Source organism: Oenanthe melanoleuca, chromosome 1, assembly GCF_029582105.1.
Source record: "Oenanthe melanoleuca isolate GR-GAL-2019-014 chromosome 1, OMel1.0, whole genome shotgun sequence".
NCBI lineage: Eukaryota > Metazoa > Chordata > Aves > Passeriformes > Muscicapidae > Oenanthe > Oenanthe melanoleuca.
Genome location: NC_079333.1, coordinates 65,616,896 through 65,644,531, shown reverse-complemented (window position 1 = coordinate 65,644,531; position 27,636 = coordinate 65,616,896). Strand labels below are relative to the sequence as shown.

At 39.1% G+C, this 27,636-nt stretch overlaps 1 protein-coding gene across 1 annotated transcript in view; it reads right to left on the bottom strand.

The window, feature by feature from the left end:
* Positions 1–17,189: 17,189 nt before the first annotated feature.
* The window catches only part of SLAIN1 (SLAIN motif family member 1), a 48,714-nt gene continuing 38,267 nt past the window's right edge, over positions 17,190–27,636 (bottom strand). Inside the window, exons 6-8 of the mRNA XM_056502737.1 lie at positions 24,780–24,944; positions 22,252–22,543; positions 17,190–18,290 (exon numbers count right to left, since the gene is read on the bottom strand). Of these exons, the coding sequence (XP_056358712.1) occupies positions 18,215–18,290; positions 22,252–22,543; positions 24,780–24,944 (533 nt within the window). The 3' untranslated portion in view covers positions 17,190–18,214. The remainder of the gene's footprint in view (positions 18,291–22,251; positions 22,544–24,779; positions 24,945–27,636) is intronic.

Here is a 27,636-nt window from a genome sequence, read left to right as displayed (position 1 = left end):
TCTAGGTATTCACATCCAGTAGCAATGTATATAGAAAGCACTGCAAATGCTGAACATGTTGCTTGTGTCAAACCAAAATAATCTGTTATGTTATAGCAGACCTGTAAGTCCTGGTCATGCTTCTATTACAAACACAGGACACTGATCCATCAGTGAGTTCCCACACCCAAAGCCTCTGACCAGAGCAGGTCCAGCAGTTCAAGCATTTTCAAAAGTGCCAACTGAGAGCAGGCAGCTGACCATCCAAAAGACAGCCCAGACACCAATGGGCTCTTTTGTAAAGTACTTTCTTCTTCACTTCCAACCAAACTTGAAAGAACTGAGATGTGTCAACAGTGTTAGGTCTTCCTTTCGAGAATCCTTTTTCAGCAAACTGAGCAGCTGTTTTGCTCTAGCTGGGTTTCCCAGGTGGCTTTTTCAGTGCAACCCCACTGAGAGAGAGAGCTTTCCAATGCCACAGCCCAGCAGAATAAAAAATTCTATTGATTGCTGTGGCTAGATCATTGCTCCAAAACTAAGCAGACAAGCAATCCATTGAAATCAGAGTAGCTCCTTTGATTTTGTGGGATGAATACATTCAGATTAGACCTGAGGCAGAAAAGTAAAAAACATTTCCACAACAATTTACCATTGTTTTAGAGATTTTTCAAGGGCAAATGAGACCAAATAAAACCCTTAGTAAGCCAATGCAAATAATGACCTTTTAATTTTAAGCACTTTTTCCAGCTGACTGGGTTGTCTTCCTCAATTAACAGGCAACACATTCCTCTATACCTGAATTCAGGATTGCATCTGAATATAGGTTTCCTCAACCTGAAATCCAGTAGTCAGTACAGAGAAATGCTTGTGAGGAAAGGACAGAAGCAGAAGCAGCATGAACACAGGGGTATAATTATTTAATGTTCAGGAGAGATGCCATGGAAAGAGAGACAGTGGCAGAGCCCCACCGCACAGGGTAGAAATGTTGACAGAATTTGGGAAAGAGGAACACAGACATGACACAGGCACCTGCAATCCTCCTTCCTGCACTATGCTACAACTTCTCTCCAGCCTTGGAAGAGGCTCAAGGCCTCCAAATCTAAGTCACTTGTACAAGACAAGAGGAAAGAAAAGCTGGATTATGAAGAAAAGAGAAATATGCAAGTCATTTTCTAAGTAAAGCTCTTTCTTAAAGAAATGGAAGAGAGTGCACTGAATGCACTAGTGTAATGTTTTGCAATAAAGCAAAAATGTAAGGATGCAAGAGAATTTGTACAAAAATAATTCTAGAGTATATGAAAAATCCTTTGTGGTAGCCAGCAAATGGGAAAGACACACTTGGAATTAAAAAAATTAGCTCCCTTTAATATAGTAAAGAAAAATTCTCCAAAATAATGAGTAAACAGGAGGGCAGACAAGCTTTATTAAAGATTAAACAAAAAATGAAAAAATAAAAAACCAAAGCAAGTCCCTTTTCCTTTTTGTTTTTTTTTTTAATAAGAGTACTTTAGCTAGAATTAAGGAACCACACACCACTGTGTTTCTGGGTTTTGAGTGTGCCTTAGTGGCACTCCGTATTGAAAAGCATTTCTTAGGTGACTTAAAATCCATGTATATTTTGTCTATTACTGCTCAGGACTGTGTTTCATTAGAGCCACTTGGGTATCATTTGGGTGTACATAATTGTGGGTCAGTAGAGTTCATTCTGCTCAGATGGTTAACAAGATACTCCCTGCCCTAAAGGAAATGTGATTTACTTCACTGAGTATGAAAGATATGCAGATGTATATTGAGGCAAATTTCACCATCTGCAAAATCATTGATGTAAGGGGAATACCACAACTCTACAAACCCCATAGCTTTTATTTTCCTTACATCAAGAATTTATGTATTCAAAGAGGAAGGAGATACGTATTTTACATGTTAGTTGGTAAAGTATCCTATTATCTCAGAATAAGAGCTTTCAAACTTGGAATGCTTACTCTCCCTCCAGTCCCCTGGGCAGATGCAGTGCAGTTTACCAGAGCTCTGGGGGGTGTGGCATGCACAAAGCTTTAAAAGTTCCTCTTTATTCTGAGTGGACATTTGAGATCCTGGGACACAGACCATAAAACTAGGGCTTTTTTCTTTCATACTCTGCCAGCAGCAGACTGTTCACCCTTCTGTGGTAGCATACATACATATATAACAGCTTTTGCATCATATGAAAGACCACATAAATGTAAGCTATAAGGAAGGTAGTGAAACTTGAGAATCATGTGTAGCTTGTCAGACTGGGAATTATGACAGCCATCTACTTTAAGAGTGAGACTATAAAGATCTCTTATGAAGAAATCCATTCTAATTAAAGCATCCACAGACAGCTGCTCATTTTTTTTTAAAAACACCATTACCCTGTGCAGCACTAGCAGTCCTAGTCCCAGTGAAAAAAAAATCCAAAAAAGTCAAACAAAAACAAAACAAACAACAAAGCTGTGCAGTATTACTGAGTCATATGTTAGTGTGACAACTCCTGTTTATCTTAACTTTCTGCAGCTTTAAACATGAAATCTAAGAGGGAGGAAGCAGGAAGACAATTTAGTGGTCAAGAATAGCTGGTGTGAAAGGAAGGGAGGGAACTTTCCCCTTGGGCTGTGAAAAGATAACTTGCAAAATCTTGCTGTTTCTTTCAAAATCCACTTAGAACTGGGGATGATGATTTACTGAATAGACAGGTTCTGATACTTAATAGAAATAATTTATGCCAACTTCTTTTTAACAAAAATAGAATAATCTCCGTTAGGTCCAAAATTTTTTTTTTAGAAAGAAAGAGGTTCCATAAAATGAATAAGAATACTGTAGGTGACCTTGTGCACACATTCATATTATTTTGTGGTATATCTTAGAAACCTAAAATGGGGTTGGAAGGGACCTTAAAGATATCTATTTCCAACCCCTTTTCCATGGGCAGACACACCTTCCATTTGACCAGATTGCTCACAACCCCATCCAACCTTGTCGTTTTTTCTTTTCTATAATAATTTTGAAATCTAATTTCTATAGCTCACAATAGCAAAAAAACCCACAAAATACCAAACCACAAACACAAAAAAAAATCCCTAACAAACAAAAAAACCCCAAAAAATCCCCAGAAAAATCCAAAATAAATAAAAAGCCCTCGTAAGTTTGAGCAAGTTCTTGTCATTCAAGTTACAAAAAAAAAAAAAAAAAAGTTTTTTTTCCAGTTCTGGGTTTTAAAATGGTTTTAGAATGTATCTTTTTATACACTTATATTTCCTTTGGGGAAGGGGGAAGCTATTCCAGTATTTTAGACAGCTGTGAAAATGTCCCCACTTTGGGGTTTTTGCATCAGCACCTGTAACAAGCAGCAAAACTGACTCAGCTGTGCTGCCTTGTACACTCATCAGGATGGATTTCTCCCCACCATGAAACCAGCAACAAGTACAGTACAAAGGAAAACTTTGATCAACAAACAAGAGGTTCTACAGCTCTTCACATGTCTGCATGATTTTACAGACCTAGTCTGTAAATCTGCAATCTTGCCACCAAGTGGAATGAACATTTAGAGCCGTGCACATTCACATACTCAGAAGCCACAGGAGCTGCTGCCTGTGGCATCTTTTTTATCACCATGACAATTAAGTCATGCACACTGTTGTAGCACTTCCACTCCAAAATTCATTTGCATAGCTTAAAATGGAGCCAGCATGTGATTAATCAAACTTCTATCTGTAAAATAAAATTTGGGACTTCCAGAAAAATGCTCTACAATTATTTTCAGTGATGAAAAAGCCACACAATAATACATGCAAGAGAAGACTGAACACTTCTTGAGCATAGGTTTTTGCTTTATGTAGAGGCTCTCAGGTAGACACTGTGACTGTTTGATGGTGACCTCTGATGTGAATGCTGCTTTTTCAGAAGGCAGAGCACTTGGCACAAATCTGAAAGTCATGAGACTTGCATGAGGCACAGACATTACCATCTGTACCTTAGACCTCTTTTGTAAAATGCTGAGAACTGCCACTGTTCTCCCTTGAATGGCTGCTAAAAAGCTTAACTAATCACTGTTAATAAAATACACTGAGGCTTTCTCACAGCGTGAATATTCGGTTCTCTGGGACAGAAAAAATGAAAAAAAGAGCTATCAATGCAGAGTTGCAGTTTCATCTTAGAAAATGGAACTTTATTTTAGGACCACTAAGACACACAGAATGAGATCCTCAGAATCATTCATTGAAGCCTGCTGAACTTACTGGGTGTAGCTCAGTAAAATATATGGGCCTCAGTTCTTAAGAAGCAGCATTTAAAAAATGTTTGAGAACTGGAAATTAATGCATGAGTGCTTTGGCTCTTCAGATTCAGAACAGCCCATAAATAGTTTGCAATTAAGTGTTTATTATATATACATTGCAATCAATGCTAGGCATCAGTATTAAAATTACTTTCTTGAATAGGAGCAGTACCAGTGTTGTTTAGGAGCTTTCTCAGTCAGTTCCTTCCAGCTGCAGTTATTAAAACAATTAGATAGATAGGGTTGTTTCTGAGGCGTCAAAACAGAATTCCATGTCCCCAGTGTGTAGTGAAACAATATCTATTTAATGTTCATTTCACAGAATACAAACTCTCTAAAGTATTTTTGCAACTGTATTTTCAGTGTTCATTTCCCTGGTATCTGGAGAGGTTAAAGAGCCTTGCTCATCTACACAAAAGCAATAATGTTTCTGCCAATACCTGGAATGAAAGCTGAAACAACACTCAAAATACATCTTGAATAAATGTTCAAAAACATATCCTTAGGGTAGTTTCCCTTGTTACTGGCAAACAAAGTTCGCGTGTGTCTGACAAAATGGTTTGAACTGCGGAAGTTTAATACTGCAAAGAATGTTTGATGATGTTAGGACATGCCATATGACAAACTCAGAGCAACCCACGCTTCTCCTAGTGCGCCAGCTCTTGCTACTAAAAAGAATCTGTCAGCTGTATTGAGCTGGACACTCACTTTCCTAGTCTTTCTAGTTACTGGCATTTTACACTTAATTTCTGAAGCTTTGCCTCCTACCCTTTTTTGGTAAGCCTGAGGATTTATATTAACTTGTTACAGCACATGACATAAAACTCCCTGAACTATTTTTCCTAAATGATCAAAATGATAGTCAATTCTGACTTTTACATATCTCAGGTGAGAAACAAGGTACATATTTTTGCCAGTGAAGAGGACAATTAGCAAAAGAAAACTCTATGAGGGAAAAATTCTTGTATTTTTCTCTCTCCTGAGCACTTCATTACTAGGTAATTTCCTAGAGATTTAGCTAAACACGGAGGTCAGGGGTGAGATAAGTGGGTAAACTTGTAGAAAACAGCAAAGATTTTAATCAACATAGAATCATAAAAGCAAAGCAAAGTATACTAAGTTAAACCAAATGAAAGAAAAAGCTAGAGTACTACTGCATTAAATAAGCTTAAACCCTTTATTGATTTCTAACAATTGAAGTGGAGGCCTTTGCTGGATAGAGGTGCTCTTCCACAACCACCTCTGTAATTGCCACCCCAAGATTATTTTATGTTCACTGCAGTATGCAAAGTTCCACCCAGGAGTGAGGAGACCAAATCAGTCATAAAAGACACTCCAGACACTGGAGGATCTAGGATGGTGGGAAATATAAATCCAGTTTCTATTTATTTAATTCAAACAGGAGCCCCTAGAAACTGAGGAATTATATTGCACAATATTATTTTCACTTACAACATTAATTCCATTTCCTTCTACTTGTGAAACTCCTACTTTTTAAAAACAAAAATTTCTCGATATCCTATCAGTGCTTGTGGTGGTGTCAGAACCATGGAGAACAAAGAGGAAAGCTCTTCCGTTCTCTTTTGGTTTTTAGCTGTTGAAACATCTGGTCTTTTTGCTGACACAGAGCTCTGGTCAAGAGAGAGAACTGGGATGATGCTAGATGACAAACCAGTGCTCAGCAACAGCTTGATTGCATTAGGCTCGATTTGGTGGTGACTCCTCACCATTTTAGGTAGCAAAATGTTCCTTGATTTCTTCCAGGACACACAAACTGCAGACATTTTTTTCTGGAAACTTTTCAAAACCAGTGCACGCTGAAAGCTGAGCACAATCTTTTAAAAGAGGTACTCCATAAAAGTATTTGTAAAATATTTGTGGATGGATGCATTTGCCCTTGGCAATTATGTTCCAGTTTGCATCTGCAGAGCAATAAAAAGAAGCATGTTTGTTTGGCTTATGGCTTTAAGTATAGCAACAAAACACTGAAGCAATTAATAATAGGATTTTAAGACTGCTAATTTTCCCCTCCCTGATCTTCCCCTCTTCTGGTCACATTTTGAAATAATAACTATAACTCTTGTAAGTCATGTCCAGGAATAAAACCTGAACAGGTAGAAACCACAGAGTCTGTCTGCTGATACTAGTTACTATCACCAGCATAAAGGTTTGCAATGCTGAGTACATCCAACAGCTGCAGCCTCTTCCAGATAAAAGCAGTGAAAGAGGCTATGTTAGAACAGATGCACTTCAGATTCTCCTGCTGAACACAATGCTTTCTGTTATAATACACACAGCCTGCATCTGCATCTTGTACCTACATTTGTCATGACTGCTTTACAGTAACCTCTTTGGGGATTTTTCCAAGATTTTTGGGGGATGTTTTTGTAGGTTATTTTTCCCTTTTTTTTTTTTTCTTTTTTCTTTTTTTTAGAAATACAGCCAACGAAAGAAACTGTAGGCATTTAAACTGCATGGTAATTCCTCTATTTAAGACCTGTTTAATCTACAGAAACAGCCCCAGGAGAAAAGCAACCAATCAAACCAAATGAAACCAACATGGTGTTTCCTTTCCCTTAACTATTAGCACTAAAAATTATGCAGTTATTCTCTCTATCTGGCCTGAAGTTTCCAGTTGTCTTATCTTCCCAGTTTAACAGGAGAGGTTGAGGGAACTTCATGGCAGTGGCACTCCTTTGGAATCTATAAAACAGGTCTACCACTTCTTCAGGAAGCATTACAACCATTGATGGCTGCATAGAGGGTTGCTGTCTTGGAGGCTCTTTTAAGGCTGGTAGTCCTGTCCAGGTCTCACAAGGTACATCTTTACTGCTAAATATGAGAGACAAGATTTGGGTTAAGCAGGAGGCCCACAAATAATGCACAATATTTAAATGTTAGTCCACACCCTAGTTCCCTTTCAGGCCGCTTCAGGTAACTCTCTCCCAGATAAATTTAGCACCAGAAGAAGCCTCAGCTGTGCAGCCATGAGCCAGTTTGTGCCATTTGGCTTTGAGGCCAGGGGTTGGCTCACGGCCCCTTTTTAATTAGCAGCATAAACATCTCTTCAAAGAACATATGTGGGTGTCAACCCTCATTAGAAGATTTGTGGTTGTGAATCCCGAGTGAGCAGAGTCATGTCTGTTGAAGACTTAATTCAAGCACCTGCAGTCTAGAAAAAAGGAAGGATTTAATTAGAATTTTTTATTAGCTAGCCCTAATGGGAGCACTCCTCTGAGGTGCTTCTCTTTCCCTCAGCAATTACGATGCTTCCTTTACTTAGTATTTTGGATTGCCAACTAGGACAGGAATGCCAAAGGTAGACGTCACATTTTTTACCATGTAGGCACCCACCTCCACAATCAGATCCACCCCTACACTCTCCATGAAGAATTTCTCTTTTACAGGTTTTCCACCAGACTTAGACTTAGTCTCTGCTCATTCTGCCTCTGCTGATGCAAATTTAAATGAAGAACAGAAGCTTCCTGGTTGGAACTGCTTAGAAGTGGTTAAGAGGCCAGGCAGGACAGAACCTCACACACTAGGAAAAAAAAAAAAAGTGCCACAAGATTTTATAACACTGAATAACAGACCCATGTTCTTTTTCCTCTGCTGTTTTTCAAGTTGTCATAGATGCTATCACTCCTGTTCTTCCTTTCCCCTCTAAGGGGTCAACATCAGCTCAGGGACAACCACAGTCGTGTGGTCGCTGGCTCAGAGTCCTTGATCTCAAGAACAAATACTTCAAGACCAGCTTCTGTGGCAAATCCAAAAAAGCAGATGCCAAAGAAATTTGCCAGAGACCTTTCCCTTTCAAGTACAAACAATCTAAACCATATCTGATTTGCTCTATAAAAGTGCACAAGGTTTGTTTTGTTCCGTATTGTATTACTTTTTTCCTTTGCTTTTCGGAATTTTAAACTCTTCACGGCAGGAACCTGTTCTTGACTTGATCCAGTTTTACCTCGTGACCAACCATGTGCACAGCAGCTGAATGGGTTCAATTCTGCACTTTCATTGACTGCCCTGGATATCAGAAAACAGAATGGTATTTTTGTTTAGATATTGTAACACAAAATACAAAATGGGTTATGATGGAAATGCCAGTACATGCATAACTAATATATAATACTATCAGAACACCACATTTTCCAGCCCAGATGCTCTGGTTCACTATTACATTTGTGAGCCACCTCAATATAATGTATTATAATAACAAATACAGATGAACCACAATCATCTCAGTTTTCTACCATCCTCTCCTTCTTCTTCTCCTCAGTCTTGACATCTGGATTAGCAGCTGGCACCTGTAAGAGTGGACACAAGAGAACACTAACATTTCCTCCATTTTCTGCTTCCTGAATTCAGGTCATACCTGTATCGTCTTGACTCCCCAACATCCTAGGAAAATTCACTGTCCGTCAGGATAAGAATCAGTATGTCTCAGATTAAGGATGAGTAGCACTTATCCTTTTTGATGTCTCTGGAAATTTTTTAAGCCAGCTCTCTGTTTACAGCTCAAAGGAAACAGATAGAGACAATTAAGTGGCTTCCCATTGTGGCTTTTTCACTGTTGGTGCACATGACAGATCAGCACCTTCTATGGAAGTCTCCTTGTCTTCAAACAAGCGCTGTTTCCTTCAATTACCTTTATTTCTGATTCTCTTTCTTCCCTTTCCTATAACTTCTCCTATTTTTGCATAACATGAAAGCACGAAACTTCTTCAGCATACAAAACAAAACCCAAAACTTAGCAAGCTGTGCATAATTATTTCCTATTGGAAATTTCCTAAACTTGCTACCCAGACTTTGCTCGTTGACTAAATGCATTAATAACACAAAATAATCCCATTTACACAGCATATATCTGTACAAGAATTTATTTTCAAATTTGAATTATAAAGTTCTGTTATTCCACTGCTTTTCTTCATTGCTACCTCTGTTCAATAGAATCAAAAATTACTTGCTTCACTATAGTTCCCATAAAACCTAAACAATAACTCCAGAAGTACATGGCAAGTTTGCTAAAACAAGAACTGTATAAAGAGAAACTCAATTATGAAAAAATTCAAAATGATCAGCCTTAAAGAAAATGTATAGGAAAGGCAATCCAGCTTTTCTGATTTTCAATTTACTGTTCTGGCTGTTCGTGTTTTGGAATCAGTTCTGCAATTCACTTGCAGCTGCAAGAGCTTTATTCACATGACAAGGTGCACAGAGCTTAGGCAATGCCCTCACTTAGACTGCCAGCTGCTTTGGACAAGGCTTTTTGGCTTTATTCCATGAAGTCCAAGTTGCCTGCAGCCCACAGACACTACCAGAGCACAAACATTTAATCCCATTACTCAAGTGCGAGCACGTCAGGCAGGTTTTCTGGTACTACTGAGGTTTCAAGAAAATGCATTCATTTCTACTGCTTTGTGATTCTATCCGCAGGCTAACACATGCCATGAGACAGTTTTTCCCATATCTTTTTTTCTACCCAGAGGAAAGGGGAAAAAAATCCCCAAACTATTTCACAACAAACTTAACCGCTCTGTGGAATATTAAGGAAAAGTTTCAAAACAGAGGGCAAAGCCGCCATTTACTGTTTCACAAAGGATTAAAGGAATATACAGGAGATGTACTTTGTAAGTTCTCTTCAAGGAGATGGCCTGCTTTTATGTAAACTGCCTTTCATCTTATCATATATTGTTCACACTGAGGATATAAAGTAGACAGGATATCGAGTGAGGCTATGAAATGATGCAGAAGGAAACACGGCTCTTTTCAGCAGTTTATGTTCCGAAACACTGCTGAAACACTTCAAGATTTCCACATCTCCCTATCTTTCTTGGAAATATGCTTGTGCTTATGTAAACCCCACACGCACCTGTGATTTATATTTTAAAGTAGTATGTGAATTTCTTGAGCAAACTGTTGGTCTAATCTATATGGAGACAGTAAGTCTACTCTTGGGAATGATACTAAGGCTTTCCATGATGGAGCCCTCCATTATGTTAATGTCCCTTAAGGGCAGATTTTCTCTGCGACATTATAAAGTTAACTTGGATTTTTATGAATATCTGATACTTTTCAATCAATATTGGCATTTACACTCAATTCTGTATAAAGAGATTGTGTGCCAGGGAAAATGATCATCCAATTGTCTGGAATAGCTTGCCAAAGAAATAGCACATTTCTTCCTGTTTCCTTTGGAAAACAGATCACTGACAATGCAAAACAATCTAAACCACTATTTTTAACAGAATGTTCTGTGCAGTGAGTTTGGAGTTCCACAGAAGTACAAAATATCCATGGCCAGACAGTGGATTTTATTACAAGCAATTTTCACTCAATACCATTGAATGAACTGCTTTCTGATTAAACTTTAAGATACTGACTGTGAAAATACAGTAATGAAACTTCATTTTAAATGGGAGCTTAGTAAGACAATATCAGGAAGATAATTTTTTCCCAGTGTCTAATTTCAGAGGTGCTAAAAGTCTTACCACTTGAACTAGATGCAGTTGGGGCTGCAAGTATTTAGTGCTTCAGAAAAGCATGCCCATGCTGCCAGACTGTGCATAATTACATTTGGCTCCTCATCAAAGAGAATCACTCAGCTCACACACAAACCACAGGGCTGGATAACAAAGCCACAGATTTGTTATCAGCTATCAGCTACCTGCTGATAGTACTAAACATGGTAAGGCAGATGCATGGTCTCTCCTCCACCCTATCCACCCAACCACAGATCTCCTTCTGCACTGGACGAGCCAAAGTGATAACATGTCTTCAGAAGCAAGACAAGCTCCACTAACACTCACACAGCTTCTGCATCAGACTGCACTTATCAACGAGATGAGAGCATAATTAAAAGAGTTGAGCCCAGCTGCACCAACCCAAGAAGCTGCATCTGTAAATCAAGTGGGATGGGACTCATTTTATATCATCAATGCTGATTCTCATTGATTGAAAAGATCAGGTGTTAAAAGTGTTCCTTTTCATCAGGCAGAAGTAGGTTGTTCTATGTGAATTCAAATCCAGTGAAGAGCAAGCCATTGATACAGCTCCACATTTTTGTCTGATGCTTTTTCCCTTCTTTCAGATACTCCCTTTCCTTTCCACTGAATATGTATACCTACTTAGAGTTGCATAATTTACTGCAGTCAGTGACTGCCTAGATAAACATGGATTAAATCAAAACACATTTTTCTGATTTTCTTTGGCTTAAAAAACATCAGTACTTCTAAATATTTCTTCTGAGTTCCTGAACTTTCATTTCAATTATTTACATTCTAAAGGAACTGAATGGGATATTAACAACATTATGTTAAGAAACTGTACTACACCCTGATGCTAGCATTGGAATATCTCAGTTTTAGAAATAATATAAGTCTCCTAAAGAGGTCAGTATTCATTAAACATATTGCTAAAATTGAATTCAACACATTTGTATTGGCTCAATGAAATTCATAAAAAGGAAAAAGCACATATCAAGGGTTCCAAAAACGAAGTCAGTATAACCTCCTGCAGGAAGGGCTGAAAAGCAAAAGAAACATTATCAGTACCTTTTCTGTTTTTTATTGCAAAAAAAATGGTTCCAAAAATTTCAGTTTAGGTGTATTGTAGCTGACATTCTCATCATGTTATCTGCCTCTTCTATTACTGAAAATTTCAGTCTTGGATACAGATAATACACCTTGTTTAGTAACATCTGCATGCAGACTGCAAAGTATTAAGGTTTGGCTAGATTGCCAGTTCAGTTTGGGAATTTGCCCACAGGCTCATTCTTTCTATATGTCTGGCCACAAAGACAAAGGAATATTTTATTTTTCTAGGGAAACAACAGAAATGTCAGAGGCAAGGAGTGAACAGAAACAAAGAAGATAAATTTTTTCCATTTTTTTTAACACAGAAGAAACATTATTTTAATTCTTCTAACTAAAAAAATAATAGTCAAAATAGAAAAATATAGCAATAAATGCATGAGCATAGGGAAAGAATGCTACAGAGCAGAAAGATCATGTCTGAAAAGGCAAACATTATCTTTTAGCTATGCTCACAGAACAAAAATAACATGTTTGAGTATCACTGTCTAGTTGGACTCTGCCCCAGAAATGAGACTCTTTTAAGCACTCAATCTCAGCAAGAGAGGAATGTCTTCTCTCTGGTACCTTCACAGAAGGCAGTGGGGAGCCAAGGCTGCATCTGGGTGCCAGGTTTGCAGCAGGCACCTGTGTGCTGGGAAACAACAAGGCTGCTGGAGAGCAAGGGATCTGCCCTGCTGATCCACACTGCATGGCCAAGTTGACTCCATGCTTAGCAGCCACAAGGCCTTTTCCCTGCCCAGCCACAAGAACAACTTGCACAGCTCAGTCTCTTTCACATATTCAATCCCTCTTTAAAGAGGGCTCAATAGAGTAGAGAAGCAGCAAATACCTAACAGAATTGCCTTCATTTTGTGTATTTGTCACATTTCTTTTCCAAGTACAAGTAACTTAATAGTCTGTGAACATAATCTATTGTCTAACTGTAGTTTCATACAATTTTGACATGTTCGTCTGGGAAATATGCACCCTTTTTGACTGTATTAGATACCAAACTTCTGTCTACTTTAACAAGTCAAGCTAGATTCACTTTTGAAGTATTTACCTGCAAAAAGTTTAAAGTTCAGCCACCATTCATTGTCCAAACTTCTTACCACGGTTCAGATAGCCAAATCTATACATTTATCCATTGTTCACTGCGGTTCATCTTCTCCAACAGTTCACATGAACCAGTGAAAAACAAGACTACCAGCTGCTTTTATTCCCTATTCTGCTCAAGGTAATGCCTAAACTAAGAAATGTGTTTACTTCTTTAAAGAACTAAGCAAGAATCATGCAGTCATAGAATCAATAAGGATGGAAAATCCTCCAAGATGACTGAATCCAACCTTTGACTGAATAACTGAAAGCTGACTGTGTCCTGGGCTGCATCCAGAGCAGCGTGGGCAGCAGGGGAGGGAGGGGATTCTGTCCCTCTGCTCCACTCTGAGACCCCACTGCAGTGCTGCATTTAGCCCTGGGGTCCCAGCCACAGGAAGGACATGGACCTGCTGGAGTGAGTGCAGGGGAGGGCCTCCAGCATGATTAGAGGTACCTCTTCCATGAGGAAAGGCTGAGAAAATTAGGGTTGTTCACTCTGCAGAAGAGAAGGCTTCAGGGCAATCTAACCGTGGCCTTCCAGTACCTGAAGGGAGCCTACAAGGCTGGACAGGGGAGGATGGCTTCAAACTGAAAGAGGGTAGGTTTAGATTAGATGATAGGAAGAAATTCTTTACTCTGAGGATGGTGAGGAATGACAACACTTGCCCAGAGAAGCTGTGAATGCCCCATCCCTGGAAATGCTTAAGGCCAGGTTGGACAGGGCTTGGAGACACCTGGCCTAGTGGAAGGTGTTGGAACTGGATTATCTTGAATATTCCTTGACCGAAACCATTCCATGATAATGCCAAAATCAACATTTGAGTACCAAAGGATTCTTGTTTGTTTGTTTATGGGTAAGTGACTCATGATGCTTAGGTCACCAAAATAATTATGGCTTATATAAACTGGCTTATTTTAAAAAGAATGAGGTTTCAAGGATAAGCTTATCTAATCACTCCCTTCCTTCCATGAGATTATACAAAAGTATTGTTCAGCTGCACATGTAGAAACATCATCTCTTGGACCTCTTTAGGTCAAAGATAATCCCCTGAATTCCCCTTGCAAGAACCAGGCAGCCAGGTCACATCCAAGTGCAGAGGTATGACCCATATTCACAGACATTAATTCAGATTAAGCACAACTGCTTACCTTGGCAGGGAAGAGCTGAAAGTCCTACTGATGGAGACAGAAGATACACGGAGGACCTTCTCCCCAGGCTGGAGAATGAGGAGCAGAATAGGAGGGTGGGAATCTGCAGGTGGATGGTCAAGAATTGCACCAACCACACAAGCCACAAGAGAGACAAGAGCATGTGCAATCACTGAGAGAGATTACAAGAAAGGTTTGAATCTGGGGAGTGCAAGAGGTAGAAATATTGATGAGGGGGAAAGATGGCTCAGCAGATGGACTGGTCAAATAGGAAAGTTAAATCAGCCTAAGCAGAACATACCCTTTTCACCTCAACAGTGACAGGGGACAGTCAATAGGGCTTAGTCACTTTCTTTTTTAACCAGAATTTCAAATTAGTAAATCATGCCTGAAGATTAAGCACCACAAATCTGCTTTCAAGAGTGACTTTGCTACTACCGCAAACCTTTTTAATTATGAAACCTCACCCATCATTCACAGTGATTTATCATTCACAGATATTTAAACAGTGTCTTCTGTATGAAAATGCCAATTTTTAGTATGCACATTAGAGGCATTGTAATGGTTGGCCTGAACTACTACTGAGTTTCATGCCTTAAAAACCCAAAGGAAAAAGACAGCAGTCTATGTCTCCAACAATTTGCAGTTTAGGTACACCAATAATGACCAGACAAATTTAAAATGATGGGCTTAAAAGCAGAAAATGACAACACTGGTAATTTAACTGTTGTCCTGCTTTGAGTGGTACAGAGGCAAAGACAAAATCTTTTAAGAAGGATTTGATGGTGAATTAAAAACTGGAGCTGCCCAGTGATCCTCTACAGGGAGGGACAACACAGAAGGAGTCAGCTAGCAGGTGCTTTGCTTGCAGCATGCACAATGCAGGCTGGCATCCTGGACTTTGACATGGAAATTCACTTCAGCACTCAATGAGAAACTAACAGTGGGGATGGGATAGTATTCATTGCTTTGTAGAAGAGTACAACTACACCACAACAATTCTTTTCGACAGAGAGGGGAAAATCAGCAATACACATGAAGTGTTAACAGCAGTGACACTGTCAAAGAAGAAAGAGAAAAAAAATCATCTTAGCAATTCTACTTTGGACAGATTTCACATACTGAAGCCACTACAAGGCCGAATATTACTGCAGGTGAGGAGGAAATGGATAAATTTCATATGTAGGGGTGAAATGTGTATCTTCAATGAAGGACTTAGACTTAATCAGAATATTAGCTTATAGAAAAATCAAAGACAGTGCCCCAGGTTATGGAGCTCAAAGACTGGAAACATAGAGGCTTTATCCCCAGTGTCTAAAGAGAGCAGGAAAAAGACCTTTGAGAAAAAGGTCATGACTCACCCAGTAGCTCAAGAAGTGAGCTCAAGATTACAGTCTGGACTGAAAGAGATCCGTCAATTTTGGGATGCAGCAACAAGGAGACAGGAGCAGAATTTGCATTCATGGACCAAAAGAACCAAAGAGAAAGAACAGAGTTCTCAAAAGCTCCTTTACATTTAGAAATTTATTTTTCCTTGCGAAAAGTAAGTTTGAGCTTTTCTTTTTAGAGATAACTGTGTTGTTTTCTGCTGCCCTGGAGGAGATTCTGCCTCTCGCAAAATTGAGGCTGACAGAAGTGACTTTGTGCTGCATATTCCACCCAGTTTGCTCCCACTGAGACTTGTGGTCAAGTCTGTGACACAGTGCAGTAGTACCCTGGTTCACTAATGCAAATTTGAGAGGAGACAGCCAGCTCCACCAGCTACAGGTGAACAGCAGCAGTACCAGAGCCCATACTTGAAAGAAGCATAATTTGTTGGTTCTTAGATCCAGCTGCTCACACCTTGGGTTTCCTCCTAGACTTTGATGGCATCCAATGTGACAGATACTTTGATAAAAACACTTAGAACAGAAAAGGTTACCAAATCCTGACATGATGTATTACAAGGGAACAGGGAAATTAAAAAAGGAAAAACAACTGGATCTTCTCAAAGAGCTCTTAATATTCAGAGCCTGGAAAACAGACGAGCTACCAAAAAGAAAGTATTTTCAAAGTATATACTGCCCTCCTGTGTACAACTCAGTATTAAATCCAACAGCTGTATTTCAAAAATGGAAAATAATGTGATGCTGTGGTGTCCCAGATAATATAGGAACAGTGGTAAAATCCTGGCACTAGGAACAAATTGAAGAGACAGTTCAGACTAGGACTGTCATCAATGAGAAACTAATCACTGCCATGGGGCCTTATCCATCTTTTACGAAGATCATGTTGGATCTCTAGCACCAGAAGCCATGAGAGCTGCAGAACTTCTCATAGGCAAAAGGCAAAGCACCCCCAAGCTGACTCTGGACCCCACCACAATCACAGATTGTCCACAAATGAATGACTGCTTTAACTAAAAGTAATTTCTTCCAATTAAAGCTTCTAACAATGTGAGTTGGTCACACTCCTGCTTAATTACTTACCTGTGCAGACATAATTTCTTTGTTTGATTATTCTTGATACCTTCTTCAACAGTTCTGTTCTTTGGGAAAAGAAAAAGAAAAGGATTTTAACTGTATTAAAAGAACTTCAGTGTGAAAAATTAACTGTTTATTTCTGTTAAACAATGCTATGTTGTGCAGAGATCTTACTGCACTTCTATACATCACTTCTCAGCGCAATGAAAGTTTTACTCACCACTAAATACCTCCCCTCTGCTTTTTTATTTTAGCTTGCCCTTTTCAGAAAAGCAGTCTTCAAGCAACTGCAGAGCAAAACTGAGAACAAGTTCACAGCCACAGTGAAAGGTACACAATCTCTGTTTCCCATTGCAAGTCGTATTTGCACTTGCACACTCTAAACATGAAATTGAAAAGGTCTTTTAAGATCATACTTAAGATTGATTTGAAAATAATACATATTTGTCTTCTAGGCATACCATGGCTTCCTAAAACAATTCAAAAAAATAATTTTTTTGGGTAAGTCAGTTACTATTTGCAAAAATCCACCATAGTCTTTATAGAAGCTAAGCAAAAACTTCAGGAGCAAAGTAGATGTGAGTAGCCAAATTCTCACGATGTTTACATTGCACACTGAAGAAGAGCATTATTGCTGAAATAGATTCTTTATTTCCTGAAACATTCCAAAACAGCAGTATACACAGTTGTAATCAAATATTAAGTCATATGCCATTATAAGAAAGCATTGATTAGTGCAATTGGATTTTGTAAAAGATCTATCAAAAAGATTTATTTGCATTAAAACTCATTTTCCATAAGCAACTGTTAATAAAACATTACAATTTTATTCTTTGTAATAAAGTACTGAAAATCAACAGTAGTTTTAGAGATCACTGTACCTTTGTAAGTGAAATGTGATTTATGCTGCCATTTTAAATACAAAACACTATGACAATAAATTAACAATTCAACAAATGGTGACAGACCAACAAAACCATGCTGACCCAGCTGGTTGGCAATTTCCAGTGAATGCTACCTTTTTTTTTTTGTGCTTCTGCAACATAAATATACTGCTTTGTATTGCCAATGGTAAGATTTTGTAAGATATGTTCCTAGCGCTAAAAAAGTACATTACCCCAAAAATATCATTTATGGCACAGAAAAAGTTAAATTATCTCTCTGTAGTTCAAGGTTCAGGCAAGTTTAAATGAACTTTAGTATACAAAATAAAATGTACTGAAAACACTAGAAAAAAATTCAAGCACATACATAAGTACCCCGAAATTCAAAATAAAATGTGTGATGCCTTTACACTGAATAAATTATCTCAGAACTTCAGTACAGCAAAGCTGCCCAAAAGGAAAATCTCCTAGTTCGTTCCAAGGAAATATTCTCGTATTTTGCACACAGATAATACTTTCTTCAGTTCCAAATGCCAACACTGCCATTGTTAGTCTGGTAACAATGCAGCTGTTCAGGTAACGGATTAAGTGCAATCTCTAGTATTTGATAAGATGTTCATTTTTTAAAAATGACATGGCATTGTAGATGGTTACAGATTAAGATCCTGGGGAAAATAATACTGTATGACCCTCCTTTTCCAAATCATGGTTACCCAGCCAGCTGGGTAATGAAATCCACATTATGTGTTTTCCACTGCTGAGGGGCATCCTTCATCAATAGCAGCCGTCTCTCCAGTTCCCATCCCGTATCGTGCTCAGGGATGACAGTGCCTTTGGAGGCTGAAGAAAACTGTGACAGGAGAAAAAAAAAAAAAAAGAAAAGAAAATGAGGTTGTATTTCCTGTGAAAGATCAAGGCAAAATACATCATTTACTTCTGCAGTGAAAATGGCTTTGGGGCTTGCTTAGAGACACCCCTCTGGTACATTTCTGGCTACATATTAATGCACATGCAAAGATCTATGGTGAAATTAAGACCATTTCCAATGAGAAGAGCAAGAAAGATTTTTAAGAAGGAATTGAGTGAATAATTGTAATCATGAATGAGATGCCTCTAAATGGCAAGATTTGGTTTTTCAGGGCTAAAGATGGCAAGAACGTATTTTTTGTCACTATGGGCAGCAGAGATCTAACGGGAAACATTTTCCAAAAAGCTATTGCACTCAGCATGCTCATGAAAAACCAGCAGTTTTATAAAAATACTCTGCAAGCAGTGAAGAATTTTATTGGCTGAAGAACTCTGCTCCAGACCTGCTTTTATCTGTCACAAGACATGTGATGATGTGTTTCCAGAGCCATCAGTTCCAGCACTGCAACTCCTGATGGGAACTCACCATCCCCTGGGTCCCCATTCTCACATCTGGGCTGGATCTCTCACTCGTGAACAAGGACTTCTAAAACATTTCCTGAGCATCTTCTAAACCCTCCAGGTACTACTGAGGCAACTATTTCAAGTAAAACTACAAAAAGGTAAAACAACCATCTGACTTGATCTAACTGCCAACTCACTGGTAATGCAGCAGGTGCTGTATTCTGATTTGCCACAACCGTAATTTTTCACACCCCAATTTGCTGAAAAAAATGTGTTTCCATTTTGTGAAACTATTTCATACAAAAGCAGACCTCAAGCCTTGTCTTCACACTACTCTACTTTTGCTGTAAATTACTGATGCCTCCTCTCCCTTTCAAATGCTTTCTGCTGTAAAAAGGCAAAGGTATCTTGTAAAGTAGGCAGTCAGTAAGTCAGCCATCAGAGCAGCTTCAACTCTCTGCTGCAAATGCTTTTTTTAGTAGCAAAAACACAGCACTTAAGTAAAAGCAGTTGGTTGAAGTTAGATTCAGCCAAGCTGCTTTTGTGCAGCTCCACGTCAGTGCAGCATTATTTCTCTTTGATATAAATCCAGTTACTTGAGACTAAGAACATAATCTCCCTCTCTACTGTATTCTGCAACTGCCACTTTTGTTTCCAGAGAAAAAAGAAGAAAATATGTTTAATAATCTTCAAAAAAAAAAAACCCCAAATCAGAGAGGGTAAAAAAAAAAAAGAATAATAATTAACTAACTTGAAAATAATTTTAAGAATACTGCTACGTATCTAGAGGTGAATCTCTGCTACAGGACACTGACAGAAAAATGTGCCAGTAATGAAAACCATTTCAAACAAGCACAAGCTGTCAGTATGACATCATGTTGTTTGAGACAACAGAGTTTTGGAGGGGCTGTAGTGCATTTCTACTTTTCCATTACCAGCTGGATAGCAGTGACTGACTTCAGTACAAGGCAGCAAGAATAAGCAAGCCCTGGCTTCACAGGTATGCTCACATTCCTGTCACACTTGTGCCTGGTATCTGGCAGGAGCCAGACCCTGAGCTGTTGACTGACTTTCTGGCTTTAGCTGGAACCTGTCTCATCACTGTGGCCTTGCCTGGAAACTGGGAGTGCTGGCTGACCCTGATCACCATTAACGCTGCTCTAGGCTGGGCACTGCAGGGCAGCCCAGCTGTCCCACTCAGCTCCCTGCTCACCCTGCCCTAAGGGCAGCTGCCCCCACTGCCCTTCACACTGCATTAGGCTAATACACAGAGAACTGGAAGGTGGGGTCTGCAACAAGCCCCAAGACTGGAGTCAGAAAGGGCTGACAGTTGTGTGGATCCAATCAACTGGAGCAAAAAAAAAAAAAACTCGTAACTTCTTTACACTGCTTGAATCACTGATGGTAAGCAGAAGACCAGTTAATATTTAGCCAAGTTATTTATCTCAGCTATTATAATTTCATATTACAAATTATTAAAAGCACTCTCTCATCCTGTGTTTTATTCTATGAAGTAAATACTTAAGTTACCTAATGCAAACAAAAAAACACAATGTGCCTAAGAACCCATTTTAAGTATCTAAAATAGCAGTAACTTGGCTACTTAACAGTCTGGCCAAAGGGAGGAAGACAGATTTGCTCTGAGTGTGCACTTTTCCCTGAACATCTGATTTATTTAAACAAAAGACCTGTGCTATTTTTAATCAAGTAATGACTACAAACACTATTTAAATTTGAAAGAATCTAGACTCTTACACTGATAATCATAAAAACCATTCATTAGAAAATACCACACTGAAAAAAACTGACAACTGAATTCCTTCCAAGAGAAGTCTGTACGAACTGAAACTGCTTGTATTTTTCCAAATGAATCAATAAAATTGAACGAGGGTGTCAAAGGGTGGCTGAGCTCCAGTCTACCTGTGCTTTTCGAGTGCTGTGAACTCCTCATTGCCACAGTGCAGACCATCCATCTTCAACAATCACTGGTTTGGCTCCATGGCAACACAGGATGCTGCTAAGGCACATTTGAAGGAAAGGAGACAGGAGCCCACACTTCCTGGGCTATAAATAGCTTTTTTACTGATTTGAATCAGCTTCTAATAAAAACAGTGTGGAAAGTACAGTGTCTCACTCTCCCACTGAGAGTGTTTTTCTTTAATATTGTCTGTTGTATGAGAAGTTACAAAATAGCAAGGGACTGGTCTTCAGGACTCAGAAAGGCTTCCTCACATGTTGCTATGAAAGATTTAAGAGCACTGCAGAAGAACATGAAGTTGAGGGAAGGAAAAAGAAAAAAGGAAAGAAAACCCTCAACTATAAAGACGTCTAACTGAGAGAGTTTCCAGCTGAGAGCAAAGAAGGCTATAATAGAAATCTCATGGTACAATCTTCATCAAAGGAGAAACCTGACTGCTCTTTATCAAAGTTTCACCACGGTTGGTCAAAATCTGTTGTCAGTCACATCAGGGTAATCCCCAAGTAACTCAACCAAAAAGAGAATGTGAACAATTGAACTTATTTTTGGATCTAGCCAGTATGTAGTAAAAAGTACAAAAATGATGACAGCTGAACAGTGACAGTTCATACAACAGAAAATGAGGTGGTCACACAGCAGGCCCTCACAAGAGGAGGGATGTCTGCAATGGGAAGAAATAGTTGGAGGAGCTAACACAAGTTGGGAGAAGTTTTTCCTTGAGAAGACTTAATTCCTATTAAATATAGAACATGCAGCTAAGAGTTTAACTCCCAGCTATGACAAGGTTATGATTAAAACACAATCTCTTTCATCAAGCCTATTTTATTGCTTGACCTAAAAGTAATTAATTTGAAGATGAATTTCTCTTTCTCATCTTTTTTACATGCAAAAATTTGCATTTGCTTAGCAATACAGCTTATTGCAGCTATGTGATATTCCAGGATTCTTTGTGTGCCTATTGTCTCCCAGCTGGAATTGAAAAGATGTTGGTTCAACCCAAGACTGTACTATCCAGGATATTTCCTTCTTCACAACACTGTAATGGTATAACCTGTATTTTTACAGACTACTGCCACTTACAACAACAGGGATACAGCTCTCTCCATGTGAGCATCTAAGATGAGCTCATGCTGTGACAATGAAATAGCAGTAGGCACAAGTCTGGGAGAAGGTAAGCCACATCAGTTAATTATATGAGGTTTGTGTTTGTTTGGATTTCTTGCTGACAGGTGGCAATCCATTCCTTTTTACATGTGATTACACACTATCCATTATCAGAGTTTACTAGGGGTTACCAGCATGCATTTTCCATCACTATTTCAGGCAAGCAACCTTCACCTATTCAGTGACTCAGCACTGGGAGACAGAAGCTTAAGTTCCATATTCAGGAGGCAAAAAAACTTCCACAATTTAAGCCTAAGACATCCACACAGAGATAAACAGAGGCCTGTTTAACTCTCACCTTCGAACTGGCTGTGCAATTTTACTTCTGGGAATGCCACTCCCATTGACAGCCAGCGATGGTCTTGGAAGAGCACTGCGCCCTACAATGCCTTGACCAGCAGTCTTGTTTGGCATTGGGATCCCAGTGCTGGAGTACAGCTGTGAGTTGCTGGACACTGGAATGCTGCTACTATTACTGCTCCCTTGTACAGTTGGGCTTACATAGGCAGTAGCTTTGAGAGGCTGTCTGACAGACACTGGAAAATGTCCCACACTGTGAACTCGGTGTTGAAGCTGTCCCGGTGATGGAACTGTGAAGAGCGGCAGAAAACGAAGCAACAAGGTCAGCATGCAACAAAAAAGGCCAGGTAGTAATGCTAATTTCTAGACAGATTTGAATAAGGATGAACACAACATTATACAATTGCTGATTACAAACTGCTTAAAAACCTCTTGAATCCAATACTGCATCCAATAACATTGCACTGAACTAAAATATCCTGTTCCACCCCCATCCCGAAAAAATAATCTCAGTCCATATTCATCCTTCTTTCTCCCCTCAAAGAGATTAAATAAGCCATACAAGCACACTAAATCCACCTACGTATGCAGAGCTTTAAATAGGAGAAACTGCTGAAGGTATAAATTAGTCCCTGTTAGGTGATTTTGATTTTTGTGAGGTGGCCTTCAACAACCACATCTTGTTCAAGCGACATTGCATTAAAGCATTATGAAGCATCACAGAAGTTTAAGCTTTATGCAGAAAAACAATAAAAAGGCTTGAATAGGTCTTGAATGTAACAGCATATTCCACAGCTGATGTTATGTAAACTATCATTTTAAATCAATGCTATGAGCTGCAGAAGCTTTATATATACATTTTCAACCCAATCCTGCCCTCTGGTGTACATTTGGCAGGCATCACTTTCTGAGTCCACATACCAAAAGCAAACTGTCAAAAGCCTGAAGCATATAAATTAAGACACTGCCTTTAGAGAAATCCTTTTTCAAAACTTTGAAAAAAGGACATCTTTAAACCATTTAAAGGCACAGGAAAAATTGCAGAGGAGTGATTAAATTAAACCATAAAGTCAATATACTGTTATGGAACTCTTAACATATCATAGCTCCTAAAATACCCCAGTACAGTACTTACTATAAATCATTTTTTTAACAAGTGTTTCAGGAAAATTGAATTTTATACACATACACACATATTAAAACCATGAACACACAAAGAAATACGTATTTCTAAAATAATAAACAAAATTAAACTCTCAATGCACGACCATGAATATCCATGTAGGAACCTGAATTATTTCCATTCTCATATTCAAACAACAAAAAACACCCCACTGATCAAGAATATTTTCCAGAACAGAGGCAATTTAATTGTTTTGAAGACATTTGTAACTTTTGCTCAGATCTGAAAGAAAACACCCACAAGAAATTTTTTTGCCAACTTCTCCCTCCAAAATCTCACAGGAAATGGAGAGCATAAGTTAAATCCCTTCTTCACGGATTATTTTTTCCTCTGCTTCTTCTAGTCTGGTAAAATCCACTTCTCCCACTTCCACTTGAGAACTTCAACCTCTGTACTAGAAAAGATGAGTTTGGATCTTGATCTATCTTGCTTATATTCTGTACTAATATATCATCTACTAGATCAATACTCCCTTTATCCTCCTCCATTAAGAAGTCACTTAAACTAAACCAATTACAGAGCAGTTTTCAACACTCAACAAGTATATTATACTTGAGAATATAAACCTGTTTACTGCAATTCCTCAGAAGAAAGTGGCTCAACTCTCTCACATGAGAGAGGCCATGTATTTTAAGATCGTATTTATACAGTGTAATGTACAACCAACACTGTATAAATTACCAAGAAAAGCAGTTTTCAATTGTAGTATCAAAACTAAAAACTGTGAGCTTACATGAAATAATTGCATTTTGGTGTTTCCACAATATTATTACTATTATTATTATTTCAGTTTCAATGCTGGCACAAGATAAATGGGCAAAGAGAAAAAAAGTAAAAGACTCTGAATAACGAGACTTGCTTTCCAAAACATGAACTTTGAAAATCCTAAGGTATATTAAAATCTGGTGCAAAAGAACAGTCTGCTTTTAATTTTTTATAGAACAAAAGATCAGTGACCAGGACATGTGCTGTTGGATATGCTGGGAACCAGGGAAAAAGCAGCCTTGAAGCCTTGGGTTTTGTAGCCTGCAAAGGATAAGAAATTATAACAATGATTATACACCTGCAGGGTGTGTGAGAGCCGTGTGAGTGTTTTGTGATGTCCTGCAGAAAGCATGTTTTCAAAGACCTTCTTGGACCAACGAGTCTTTTCTATTCTGTTTTGCACGAACTACCCTATATAAGTGTAGTGTTTCTTTAAATAAAGCTCTCTTCTGCTTCTCCATTACACGAGGGACTATGTTGCATTATCCTTTTCATCACTCCTACAGCCAAAATGCAACAGACATGTATTTTACCATTTATCAATCCCTTGCACTCAGCCAAAGAACACAGGTACTTACTACACGACTGCATCCTTGAAATCCCATTACTGGCTCCATGCAAATTGGAGTCAAAGCTCTGACTGTTCCTCACAGTGACAGGAGAGCCAGCAAAGCCAGCAGTACTGCTGATGGTGGGGGTGCTTGGCATCCGGGCGAGGTTAGGCATGCTTCTGCGGAGTTTGTCTGGAGCAAAAAACGACAACATCCATAGTCAGGTCAGAATTTCCAACAAACACAAGCAGCCTCAGTGTCATTTCTGTAAGAAAATCAGAATTATAACAAACTATTTCAACAAAAAGAGAGGTTTTGCTCTACCAAAAGAATGAGTGCTATTAACAGCCTCCAAATGGAACCATTATGACTACTGTAACAGCATGATTATTCACAAGTAATTTTAAAGACACCAGTAGGCAGTACATCTGCAGAACTGCAAGGATTTAAATGATAAATAATGATGAGTTTCACAGAGATGGATGTGCAAAGTAGGTCAGGTGAACCATGCCCTAAATGTGCCTGTTTTTCTGCAGTGAATACAAAAGCAAGTGTGCACTGGCAGTGAGACACAGCTATTCACTCTATGGATGTCTAAAGACAGGTGAGAAACCCATCATAAGTGACTGAAGTCTTGCTTTCAGGCACCAGCAAGATGCTAAATAACTCCATTCAGAACCTAATCTTGTTAGCATGTTACGTTTCTGCAGGCAGCCACATACAAAAACTGCGAAGTCTTGATGCTGTTCAGTTGCTCGGAGCCCTGAGTTGATACAAGAATTTTCAAATCTGGTGTTTCTCCCTCCTACTTCACTTGTGGTACCTGCTTTGGTAGGCATTTTCATAGCACACTTTTTTGTAGGGCTTTCAACAAAAAGAAAGCTACAAATACCCCAAATGTTTTTGGGGCAGGAACAAAAACTAAGTCAAGTGTCTAAGAGGTCAGAAGATGTCTTCATCCAACTCACACCATTTGAAGAGAGAAACTGAAATCTTCCTGACATCTCAAGGCAGCTTCCCAACCCTAACACCATGAGGTAATCTAAGGGAAACTCTTCTAGTCTCTTCTGCCATCAGGCCGAAGGGAGATGACTCAGTTTTGTACAATGAGAAGGGACTGGGGAAAAGGCACAGACTGAAGGACCTGGTCCTGTGACATGACAGACTTCAGTAAAGCACCCTGTGGGAAAACAGTGGGCATTTATTAAATTGGACAGAGCTCACCAGCTCCTGCTCTTGACACAGGTTCCACTGGCTGGCAGATTCTTACACTGCAACAGAAAGCAGGGCTGTACTTGTCTTGCAACAGCAGCCACAACTACTCTCTTCCCACACAGAGATTTCCAGACTGATGCTTTGGTTTTACGCATTGGAACACCACCACACACTGCCTGGAGCTGCTGGCATGGGTCAACCTCCTGGCTCATACAGGGCAAATTCAGTTCACAGAAACTGCAGGTTTATTTAGAAATCTCTGTTGATCAGTACACATAAATATACAACCTATTTAGCACCATCATTAGCTCCTCTAATCCTTAAAGCCGCTAACAAGTGGAAAGTAATAAGATGTGACAGTACAGTTCTACCTATACAAGTTATTAGGAGTCACTGACAGTAACTTCAATATATGTGATGCCTACATAATTCCAGCAACCTGTGTTACAGAAAGGTTGTATCTCCAGCAGGAAAATAAAATGGAAGGTTTGTATCATTGGAAACTAGAGTACAGTCAAATCCAATGAAGAACTACTGTACGGACAATCTTTCACCAAGAGAGTCAGAACTGTGCTTCAGTGACTAATTACTGGCAGTGGCAGACTGAAACTTTCAATGGTACAGCAATGAACATTAGTAGGGGGATTACCACTGTGGTGCACCCAGGCAGTAAGTATATTAACATCATTGAGGTAACAAAGATAAAACAGTTCTCAGGCTTCTAAAGCTGCCCTGGGGATGCAAACAATAGCACCCATACAGCTACTGTATGTATTTATTTCTAAAATATTCAAGAAATTTGCAAACTGAAGAGGGAACTGTCACCCTATGATGCAATCCTTGGGCAAGAGTGGCAAAAAATGAGTGTGGGATACCTGTAGCTACAGCTAACTCAGGAGTCCTAGCCTACCCTTTCAAAGTCCTAGGTGGTGAAATCATAATTCAACATTATAGAACTTGGCAAAAAAATGTTTGAGCAGCAGGATGGCAGTAGGGAAGATGGCACTGCATAAAACAGCTTTTTAAGTGTCATGTTGTAATTCTTGGACTCTACATGCTCTTCCACTCAGGGACTGCATCAGCCACCACAGTCATTATTTGTGCCTTGAACTGTCCAGTGGATGCAGCTAAAATAGCAGAAAAATAGTTAAAGAAGTAGCTTGGATTTCCTTCATGTCTTGGGTGGCCACATCTTTTGCCTGCTGTTCATTAGTCCCTTCTTGTTCCAGCAGTTTATTCTGCTGCTGATTCATTCACTCCTCAGGCAGCAGATTCCTGCTAGACCTGCAAATTCTCATCCATCAAGCAGCTGTGTTACTTCTTTGCTGGGTCCTTGTGTCTGCTGAGATAAATGGCCCTGAAAAGCAATGAAAATAGCGGGTCAGTTCTGTGCTTGGGAAAACCTAGAAATGTTCGCCTTGATGGCATTTTGCAGCTTTCATCTCCTTGGATGATGCATCCTCTTTCATCTCCTTCTTGAAGTTTGTTCTGTCATCTGCTTCCCTCCTAAGAATAGTGGAAACAGTCTTACAGACGTTTTGTTTGTAAATGAAACGATGGCTCTTGTGAGCTTAATATATGAAAGCAGAAGGTGGGAATTATGTGATTTTATTATTATTTTAGGCCACTGAGATGTGACTAGATATGAATTTTCTAGAAATACATGAGA